This window comes from Mastomys coucha, unplaced genomic scaffold (genome assembly GCF_008632895.1).
Source record: "Mastomys coucha isolate ucsf_1 unplaced genomic scaffold, UCSF_Mcou_1 pScaffold5, whole genome shotgun sequence".
In the NCBI taxonomy this organism is placed as follows: Eukaryota; Metazoa; Chordata; class Mammalia; order Rodentia; family Muridae; genus Mastomys; species Mastomys coucha.
The window spans coordinates 67,805,994-67,817,709 of NW_022196911.1; the positions used below are offsets into that span (position 1 = coordinate 67,805,994).

Here is an 11,716-nt window from a genome sequence, read left to right on the forward strand (position 1 = left end):
TGGGAGGGGACAAGGAAAAAGTCAGCCTGAAACACCTTAGAAGAGCTCATAGAATCAAGAGGAGATGGTGAGAGCACAAGAGCTGTCTTCTCTCGTGGGACAAACTTCGGACATTTTTAAACATCAAAAAAATAATAATAATTGACTATAGGACAATACAGCATAGTGAATGAAAAACAGATCCATGGGACCAGCAATATGGCACTTCTGCAAAGGCTCTTTCTGTGTGAGCTTGATGACCCGAGACCCAGAACCCACATAAAGACAAACAAACAAGAGCCAATTCTACAAAGTTGACCTCTGAACTCCATATGTATGCCATGACACACACAGACACCCTCATAAGAATAAAAATAAACACATTAGAAAAAGTACAGAATTTTTAAATCATAATTTTCAATCCCCAGTATGACTAAAGACTCAGGCAAATAATCAAAACTAAAGGTTCAGTGTGAAAGGTTTTGAAGAAACAGGGTCTCAGATCCACAAGGTCAGACCTCTAGTCAGAGTAGGAAGTGGGCAGTGAGGTGTGGCACCATCAAGTGCAGACGTGATTTAAAAAAAAAAAAAAAAGATAAACCAAGAAAGAAATGTAAGAAAACGTAGGGTTTGTGAGAACTGTAGAATTTACCTTTATGTACTGAGAATTTGTAGATTTTTATATGGCAGTGCAAAGCTGGATCGCCTTAGGGGAGGGAAGAGAGAGATGTATGACCTGCCTCCAGAACAGAACCAAAATGCCCAGGTGACAAGGGAATCTCCAAGATTCCAGCATGAACACACAGGCGGTGACAAGTCTGATATGTCCCTGGTACCATCAGCCACAGCAATGGTCCCACCAGTCCCCACTCTGTTTGGACTTCGTCCCACATGTCCTGGGGAGCACAGTGAGAACACTTGATTTCCTTCTTCCCAGGTGCTCTTCCCCAACAGAAGCTTTCCAGAAAGAAGGCAGGCCTTAGGACTTTCAAAAATACAATGTATTTATTTTCTGTGCATGAGTGCTTTATCTGCATGTCTGTGTAAGTGTGTCAGATCTTGGAGTTACAGACAATGGTTAGTTGCCAGGTGGGTGCTGGGAACTGAACGCAGGTCCTCTGTAAGAGCAGTCAGTGCTCCCAACCGCTGAGCCAGCTCTTCAGCCTCAGCCTTAGGAGTTTTAGCATGCTTTTTCAAAGAAGGTCAAGGGCCATTTGGTGTCCAAACAGCATGAGATAAGCAATCAAAGACTCTAAAGGCAAGTGTGAATCAAACATTAAAAATGAGAGAGATCACAAAGGGACCACATCAGAGACATCCATCACCGGGCAGAAGCCCATCTCAAAGATAGTGAGAGTAGAGCTAGGAGAGAAAAGGTGGGAATCGAATGGCTATGACATCACCAGGACGAAGCCCCACCGTCACCAACCGGAGAAATCCATCTGCAGAAGCAGCACCCTGAACAGGCCTGCCAAGTCAGCATTTTCTCCCTTCTCTCAAGTTGCTTGCAGTCACATCAACAGATCATAATGGCAGAAATAAAGTGTTCTCTCACCCGGTCTCCTCCAGTTACGGCGTCTGACCACCGCCAATGGGAAAGCTGAGAACCTTGAATCACGGAACACATTTGTGAAACACATTGGCTTTAACAAACTGTTCCCCCACACACCTGGCCGGCACAGTCTCCTCTGACCAGCGCATGCTATATCATATTCAGAAAGTGCTTATAGGCTCCCACTTGCATGGAAAAACACCAGCAGCTGACAGAAAAATGAAACCCCATCTTGGCTCTGGAGGAAGGGTCCAGTCAGGGAAACACATAAGACTATTTGATGAGATTTAATAAGCTTTAACGAAATCCAGGTGAGGGGCTCTATCTGGGAAAACCCAGAAGATTCTTATGAACAGCTCCAGGAAATCACTCAGGAAAGGAAAAAGGATGCAAAGCCTTGCACCACCACCATAAAAAAGCAACCAGGATTCAAACTCCACAAATGGAGAACTCTCGTGTGATCCGGTTGGAAGAGGCCTGGCTCGCGTATCCTGTTTTCCCTCATTGGTGCTTACTGAGTTTTATATAATCACAGAAAAGCATATATGTACATGTTAAATGAAAGGAGAAGAGAGACTCTGTGTGATGGGGAAGAGGGGGAAGAAAAGGAAGTAAAATATATATGTATACATATGTTTGTATGTAGTCAACATACAATATAGAAACATTTTCTATAAAAATAGAATCTTAAAATGTCTCGAGGTCAAAAGACTTTCCATTTCCCTCCATGCCCTGACACTTCACACTTAGTCTTAGATGTAATCAACTTTAAAATGCCCCTTCCCTTTGAGACATGTTCTTATGATGCAGCCCAAGCTGAACTGAAATTAGAATCTTCTTTCTCCATCTCCTGACTGCTGAATTACAAATGTGTACCACCACACCTGAGCCAAAGCATTGCTTTTAATTCTACATCAAACACACACACACACACACACACACACACACACACACACACACAAACTGTAAAGAAGGACATCACGGAGCCAACCCTAAACACATCTAGTCTGCAATATTCTGAAGGCAGGACACAAGGGACACTGTTCCTGCAGTTTAAGAGAAGCAATCCCTCGTCCCAGTAAGACCTGCTATATTTTATGTGCAGAGGCATAAGGCCATGTCTGCCACTCAGGAGAGCATGATTTGCCATCTGTGACCACCCAGGGACATATAGGCACACTGTTTATAGAGCCCTAGTGTGCCCTTGTTGGCTTTAAGTTTGAAACCCTAAGCCCCAGTATGTGTCTCTGCTAAGAATAGAGCTCTCCAAGCCTACAAATGGTGAGAGAGCCAGGAAGGGAATGGTTCCCACTGTGGGAAAACCCAAAAAGATGGGCCAAGGCCATAGCCTGAGCAAAGAGAGCCACTGAAAATGCTCAAACCACCTGCAAGCTCTGCCACAGAGCCCAAGGTCGCCGAGGACATTCTGTCCTCAGCACCTAGCACCTCGGACACAGGGGTGACTCCACTCAGAGGGGGTGGCATGAAATGAAGACCCCATGTTAGAGCCTTCAAAGGAGGTTTTAAAAGTTTCTGGCTAACATCCAACTCAATTATCAGTCTTGGGGAAGAATAAGCTAAAGGCTGCAGCTCTATGGGATCTAATGGTTTCTCTATTCAAATTCCACTGCCAAACATCTGTGAAATAAAACCAGCTCTCCTTGATGGGCTTCCATGAAAGGGACCACCCCAGGGGTAGAGGCAGGGGCAGGGGCAGGAGGTGGGCCTCAGTGGTGAGAGCCTGCCTGCATATTAGAGGACACGGGTTCTACCCCCAACCCCTCACACACACACCCCCAAAACAATGATCACTCAAAGCCATCAACTTTGGGCCACTTTTTTATCATAATATATTTGCCAATATCTAAGGAGCAGATCGGCAGGGGGGGGGGGTAAATTTTCTCCTCACAATCCTTCAGCAACATAGAGATGGCTGAGGGACAAGCACATTGGTAGACAGCAAGTGTCATTTTCAGCCTCCCAGGCAAGTGGTTTTAAATACATAAACAATTAAGGTATGGCTTCAGTAGATCTCTGTTTAAATCTATGCAGTCTCTTATTGCCCAGCCCTCCTCCCCATTTCCCAAACAGAAATGACAAACCCAAGCGAAGAGTGACACATCTTTTGTGTACAGACAGGTCAGTGGTACAGATGCAATCCTTTTTTTTTATAAATACCTGGAGCAAACGGGAACTCTCTCCATCCCTAAGGACCTAGCTAGCCTTCCTCCTTGGTACTGCCCAGGTAACCGTTCCTTAGCTGGACACTTATGGGGTCTCCTGTGAGTACCAGAAGCCTCTCCGGGACTAGGTAGAAACCTTGCCACCTCCCCACCGAGAAGAGATGATAGGAAGACAGGACCTGGGCCTGACTAAACTGCTTCTTCCCAAGAACTAGAGACTATTTCCTGGCGATGGCCCAGAGGGAGAGGAGAAAGGGATCGGCAAGCTTGTGTGGAAGTTAAAAAACAAAAACAAAAAAACAACACAAAAAGAAAAGACCTCTGGGTACTTTGATAGAAAAAAAAGAAAGAAAAAAAAACTTGATAATCAATGGAACCCTGTCAAGCCAATATATCAAATTCACCAGAGGGGAAACCACGAGTGCTCCCCGTAGGAAGATCATTATTTAGCACCAATTTCTTTGACTCTCGAGTTTTTCCTTCTCCTTCCAGCCTGTGGAGGGACTGTGGGGGGCTCAGCTTAGCCTCATCAATACTTTTAATTAGTAACTGAGTGTGAGGGGCACACGGTCGCACACGCCAGAGAGCAAATAGCAGCTCACACCACAGGGGCAGCTCCCCTCGTGTGGGTCATGCTGCCATGGGGGAACGTGAGGGACCTCAGAGTCTCTTCCTGGCCACTCCAGGCTGCCGGCTTTACTCAAAGCGACGCAGGTGGTTGTAGAGTGACTGTACGTAGGTGAAGACACACATGGGGTCCGGCTTGCGGCCCATCACCATCATATCCTCCACTTCAATGAGGCGCTCACAGTTGGCCAGATTCCTGAAACACAGAAGCCTGATCAGTGCATGGTCCTCGTGAACAGCCAGTGCCACAACTGAGCTACTATTGTCACTGTCCCCAAAGAAAATTTGCCTGGTGCCTGGGGTGCTCAAGTGCACACCAGAAGGGAATTCAAGGTCTCCAAGAGAACCCTAGGAGTTGCTGAGTCCATGGGGCATTTCCCAGACTCCCACAGACACAAACCACCTATGCAGTCCATACAGAAGTAAGGAAATGATGTGTGTCAATATCACATGACAAACTGGCCAGAACTGTGAAAGCAAATGTAAAATTGAGGCAAAATGCTAACCTCACCCATCTGCTCCCTCTAACAGAATGCTTGTTTTTATTTTATCTAGTTATTTGTTCTCTGTATGAAGTCTTGTCCATCCTAGTACTTGCTCTGTAGACCAGGCTGGCCTCAAACTCACAGAGATGTGCCTGCCTCTGCCTCCCAGTGCTGGGATTAAAGGCATGCATCACCACAGCCCAGCTATTTTTGGTTTTTTGAGATGGGAGCTTGCTGTATAGCCCAGCATAGTCCTAAACTCACAATTCTCCTGACTTGGTCTCATTAATGGCAAGATTATGTACCTTCATGCCCAGCTCTGAAATATTTTTTAAACTTAAAAAAAAGAAAAAGAAAAAGAAAAAAAAACAACAAACAAACACAAAAACAATGGAGGGGATGGAGAGATGGCTCAGCTTAAGAGCCTTTACTGCTATCCAGAGGACCCAAGCTCAGTTCCCAATCATATGTAACTCCAGGATATCTGACCAGTTCTGGGGCACTAGAACTCATGGGCACATCTACACATAATAAAACAAAGAAACAAATAAGCCAAAACTATGATCCAGCCAGGCACTGTGGCCCATGACTTTAATCCTAGCACTTGGGAGGCAAACACAGGTGAATCTCTAAGTTTGCGGCAGGCTTAGTCTACTTAGTGAGTTCTAGGCCATCTAGAGTTACACAATGAAATCCTGTCTTTAAAAAAAAAAACAAAAACAAAAAACAAAATAAAACCATGACTCATAGGGCTGGAGACGTAGTTCATTCAGTGCTTGCTTTGCAAACACAAAGACCTGGTAAAACCCCCAAAATCCAAATTAAAAAAAAAAAAAAGCCAGGCATGGTATCCCAGCGCTGTCAGGGGAGGGGAGCAGTCAGAGACAAGCAATTCCCTGAGGCTCACTCACTGACCAGTCAGCCAAACCTGCTTGATGAGCTCCAGGTCAGCCAAGCCTGCTTGATGAGCTCCAGGTCAGCCAAGCCTGCTTGATGAGCTCCAGGCACCTGAGATGGCCTTTGACCTACACACATGCGCATACACACATGACCCACAGTAAGGAGGGTAAGTTTAACCATGATTCAGCAACTATATATATGCTATTGACTCTCTGTAACCACAGACTCTGCATTCATAGATTCAACAAACTTTATATCAAAAATACTAAAGACCTGCTGCCCTCTTCAATCCTCTTCGGGCGCCTGCATACATATGAGCATGCACACATAAAAATACATACATACATACATACATACATACATACAAATAAAAATAAAATAAATCATATGCACATAAATCATATATATGCATGTATGTACACACACACACACATATACATATACACATACATATATATAAGAACTAAAAATGTAAACCCATTAGAACGATTCTCCTGGGGAGATGGCTCAGTGAGTAACAGTGTTTGCTATGAAGATTTGAGTTCAAATCCCCATCACCCATATAAAAAGCTGAGCATGGCCACCCCTTTAATCCCGGCACTCAGAAGACAGAAGCAGGACAATCTCTATGAGTTTGAAGCCAACTTGGTCTACAATAGGATAGGATAAGCCAGGGCTACACAGAGAAAACATGTCTCAAAAAACAAAACAAACAAAAATCAAACAAACAAAAAAAAAGCCGAGCACGGATACACACATCTTTAACCCCAGCACCACAGGAGCACAGACAGGCAGATCCCAGGAGTTCGATGGCTAACCAGCTTAGCTGAAATGGTGAGCTGCTAGTTCTGTGAGACCCTGCCTCAAGTCACTAAGTCAGAGAGCAATAGAGGAAGTCATCCATTATCTTCCAGAAACACACACGGGTATACACACCCACACACTCATGTGCATGCACCCATGCAACACACACACACACACACACACACACACACACACACACACACACACACACACGCTGCAGAGCAGATAATGGGAAAAAGGAGCCTGGATCTGAAATATGAACTGCTAGCTCAGGTTGCCAATGCTGACCATCCTGTCAGTGGTCAGTACCCATTTCCTGGGCAGTCAGTCAGTCAGAATCCCCCTCTGCTCACCCCTGACTCCCAGCAGGCTTGCTGAAGGGCTATGCCTCCATATTGTCTTTAGACACCTTGCTTTATTCCCCAGAGCCCAGCCAGTTGGGAGACCCCAGCAGGCAAGCCAGGGATCCCCATCCCATCCCAGAGTTTGCAGCCAGCTGAGCACAGTTCATGCAACAGCTCCCTGGGCTGTCTATTCCCCAGACAAAGACTGTAACATTAGCACCGGCTGGGCTCTGCTCTGGAGCGCTGGCCAGAAACCAAATGTCAAGGCGAAATGGAGACATCTGTCCCGGATCCCATTCCCACCTCCTGTCTCCCCCTGGGGCTGCAGAAGGTGACCTGTAAGGGAACCCAGAGGTTACATGATGGTGACAAGTGGGTTTGGCACCCTTTCTCCCCCAAAAGGACCAAGGCGGGGCTTGGTGTCAGAAATGTCAGCATACAAAGGGACCCTGTGGACGAGATTTGAAAATTCTTGAGTCCTTCAGAGGCTGGGGACCTGAGTTCACCTTGAGACACTGTTGTTTGTCATGTGGTACCCCACCCGCCGGACATTGCAGGGAGAACCTCAGCTCCGGCAAAGCAGCCGCATGAGCCTATAGGGACGAGGCTGACAGTGGTCTCTCATCAAAGGACAGAACTAGAAGCATTCAAGCATCATGAGGGCAGAAGCCTGGGACCTCAGTTTTGGAAGAAAACTCAGATGTTACCTTGCCCCCATGAAGGCTGTCTCCCTGCATTTGTCCTCCCTCCCCCAGGTCCAGAACTGTTCTGACCCCTCTGCAGGAGCCTCTGGCCACCAGGAAACCATTCCTCAGGTCACAGATGTTCCTCAGCTTCCTGGTACAGTTCCCCTCTCACTCCCAAGACTGTTCTTGGCTAACTTCCCTCAACAAGAAAACCCTTCTCCTGTTGGAATAAACCTTTGCACCTGTGTCTCTCCCGAACCTGAAATCCGCTTTCTTAGCGGTCCTCTCAGAGGGTAGGGAAGATTCTCTGACTCCTCTCTAAGACACTTCATGACTAATCAGAATGGCTGGCTTGTCCCAGATGTCCTTGACCTGTGCAGAAGACATCAAGCGAACCCCTCCTTCCTCCTAGAGACTTCAGACAGGCTCCAGCAAACTCCCCCATGCCCTGCCCAGGAAGCAAGTCTTCCAGGTAAGGGTAGTCACAAAGATGGAAGTAAAGGCCTGGTGTCACCCTCCACCGCCCTGACAGCAAGTCATAGACAAGGTGCCGGTGTTCCCTGCAGGCAGACAGAGAACTGGTCCCCACCCTACCCCATTATTGTTTTGAAGTTGTGAGTGCAGTTTCTAAGACAGAGGATCGCTGCACACCACGCAGGCAACACCTCTGCGCACTCTTTCCTCGACCACCTCTGCCCTTCCTTCGCTCCCTTCTCTAAGGAGCTCCAAATTCTCCAGCCTACGGGTCCAACAGTACCCTTGCCTTTGAGGTCATTGTCTGACCCTTAGGGACACTTTGCTTTCACCCCAGCTCGTCCCTGCTCCTTCAGGGACTCTGTGGGGGCGGCTACAACAGCAACAAGATTCCTCGAACTGCCGAACAGGAAAGCACGGGGATACTCTCCAGTGTTTAGCTGCTGGTCGTCCGTCTCCCAGGAGACAGAATATAAGACGGTGACAGCTACTACGGACTCTTACTAAAATTTGTAAGTCTCAGAGCACTAGAGGCCCCAGTCGGCCTTTACATTTTAAAAAAAATGTGCTTTTGTTACAATGATCTAAGCTTGGTTTAAATAATCGAAACTATATGGAGAAGTCCACAGAGCTCAGATTGACTTCAGGTGTCACCCACAGCCTGAAGCAGGGGTGACACTGGCTTACTACTATACACTTTCTCCTCTTTGTTGTATCTTCGGCTACCCCAGGCCATGGAGGAGGGGCTGGGGGTAAGTTTCAAGACTGTCCTAAAAGCAGACCAGGGGTGGGACCGCTGCTTCTCGTCTGGTTTTAGACAGAGACACATGGGCACTACAAATAGCGTTCAAGCCCCTTCTGCTGCGTGTAACCGGAGAGCGGGCGCATTCCACGCAGGGCAAGTGGGAAGCCTTGGGCTGCATGTCCTGGGGCTTCCTGTGCTATGGGCTGGGGTGGGAAGGAAAGGTGCAGAAGGGTCAGGCGCCCACCCTACATTGCCCCTTCCATAAAAGGAGCTGGTCTGCCCTTGTTCCAGGCCCTAAACACCTGTCAGGCGAAGGGACGCTTTCGCTGTCAGCAAGATATCACTCACACAGATTAGGAGACAAGGAACCTCTGGGCCCAGAAATGACAGAGTAGGGGCAGCATACACATTTACTCCCAAGGTTCCTGGTGCATTTTATGCCCTGAAGATACTTGCTCATGGAAAGTTCTGGAAGCGCTCCTTTCCTGGATGAATAGTTTGAGAACACTCTCAGTGTGTATTTTTTTTTCCCCCAAAGGTCATGCCTTGGTTGGACACCAGGTTTCTCTCAGCTCAGGCTGTCTGTTCCCAAACCTGTCTTTTTGAGACACCTTCTGCATTGGTGGCTCCCAATGACTTCCAAGGGTACCATGTATCCACTCAGTTGTTGCTGGCTAACCTAAGACGCTGACATTGGCTCCAGTATCCTCAGGCGAGTGTCCCATGCAGCTTTTCTAGCCAGCTACTGTCCAAGAAACCAGAGATCTAAGCTCACTGCCTTCCCAGAAGGCCCTGGGAAGCAAGCCCACCTCCACAGCCCTCACTTCCTTGTACCTGAGAGAGATAATCCCACAGATGATTCATAAGGGGAGGTACCTTCCCAGGCTCTGAGGAAGCTTCCCACACAGACCTGCCTCTGATGGTCCTCCCTACTCTTTACAGTCAGCGAAAAAAGCCAGAAGTCATCTCAGAGGCCCCATCACATCCTGCTCCCCTCCCCAGCTGGGAGCAGACTTAGGCCACAGGGAGGTAGGGCCAAGGTCCTGTTCGCTTGGGGAGAGAAGTGAGCCAAAGCCCAGCCACCACCCTCCCCCCTGGTTGAGAACAGAAGAAACATCTGTGTGGAGTTGGGAGCCTCTGTGCTCTCGAACCTCCTGCTGGGAAAGCACATCCTAGAGTAACTGGCCCTAATGGCCTAGGGAAGCTATGATCCTCAGAACATGGGACAGAGGGCCACCACCACATTGCCCAAGACTGTCCCTCTCCCCGCTACAACCCAGTTGGAATATTGGCTATAGGTGACCAAGGTGGCCAGGGCATAACCTGGCACTGCTTAGCCCTCTAGGCTTCACGACAAAGAATTCTGTAAGTCAACCCTTGCCTCTTTGACTCACTCGGGTGAGTTTGGGGGGTACGTAAGTGGGAACCCTGATCCCACACATTCTTGTCTGATTTTTTTGACAGCCGTCATTCCTGCGTTTCAAGCAGCTGTGCCTCTTCCTATGAACCACCCCTCCCGACATCATGCCGCGACACTTGGCCCAAGTCCACCATCGTCTGGATCCAGTTGCATAACACTCGTCCAAGCTGTTTCTGCTATTAGGATGACAGCTAATCCCAAGCAGCCAAGAAAGGGAAGGCTTTGAAAGTACACGAGGCATTCCTCTGACCCCCAAAGGGACCTAGAATCCAAATCAACACAACAGGCTTGGACTCCTATTCCCAAGCCTCAGGTTGAGGTGCTGCAAGCCAGAGCCCCCATGCTGCCCTAGGAAGGACTTCTGCCTAAGAGAAGGGCAGTGGCTATGGCTCCAGCCAGTCTTCCAATACCAAGCATGGATTATGAGGCCCTTTGTCTCCATCTCCTCAGTCCAGGCTTAGGTCCTAGGTCCTAGTGTGGAGGACCAGGACTGGGTGCTCAGGCAGGACACAGAATGAAGATAGCAAGGAAAACCTGGGGTTATCACCGCCCCCCCCAGCCTAGTTTCTGAGGTCAAGTGAAGACATGCGACCTGAGGGCACAGCCAGGACAAACATCATCCTCAGAGGCTGAAGAGGAGGCACAAAGGCACAATGAACAGCGAGTCTGGCGCTGGTCTTTCTTCTCTCTACTCTTCAGAAACCACCGGGAAGCCCTGAGTGTTACTGTCTGTGTCCTGCTCTCTCTCTTCTTCAGGAGTTGTGATGTGCCACCCTGTGGTGATGCCCTGACCCTCTGACTGGGGTTAACCAACAAGATGCCCTAGGGCAAGGAGAAGAGGGGCAATGAAGTCAGAGCATGTATCTGGGCAGGCCCCTCCCTGCCAGGTCACAGTGAGCTGGCTGCATCCCCGAGTCCATGGCTTAGCTCCTCTCAGGCAGACAGCTCCAGCAACAGCAGGCCCAGGGCTTATAGCACTCTCCCCCAATGCATCCCCCAGGAGTGATACAAAGAAGGCAGGGGCCAGGGTTTGAATGTGGCTTGTATTTACCCAAACTCACCGAGGCACGGTCCTTAATATAATGGTACTGAGAGGCAGTGCGGTTATTGAGAGGGTGCTGTCCCATCCGTGGTGCCTGCCCCTTCTCACACTCCTGCCCATACCCTCAGAAAGAGTCTTTAAAAGAAACACACCCCATGACTGTTCTCCTCTGTCCTTAACTTGACTGGATTTACAATTAGCAGGGACGCACACCTCTGGGTGTGTCTGTGAGAACGTTTCCAGAGAGGTTTAATTGAGACGAGAAGAAGACCCATCCTAAATGGATGGCTCGTCTTACGGGCTGAGGTCCCTGTACCAAATGAGAAGGAAAATATGGCCAGGTGGTGGTGGTGCATGCCTTTAGTCCCAGCACTTGGGAGGTAGAGGCAGGAGGATTTCTGATTCAGGGCCAGCCTGGTCTACAGAGTGAGTTCCAGGACAGCCAGGGATATACAGAGAAACCTTGTCTCGAAAA

At 48.4% G+C, this 11,716-nt stretch overlaps 1 protein-coding gene across 2 annotated transcripts in view; it reads right to left on the reverse strand.

The window, feature by feature from the left end:
* Nucleotides 1-3,357: 3,357 nt before the first annotated feature.
* The window catches only part of Smtnl2 (smoothelin like 2), a 22,064-nt gene continuing 13,705 nt past the window's right edge, over nt 3,358-11,716 (reverse strand). For both annotated transcript variants that reach the window (XM_031353572.1, XM_031353573.1), the window contains exon 8: nt 3,358-4,537. In XM_031353572.1, the coding sequence (XP_031209432.1) occupies nt 4,411-4,537 (127 nt within the window). In that variant the 3' untranslated portion in view covers nt 3,358-4,410. The remainder of the gene's footprint in view (nt 4,538-11,716) is intronic.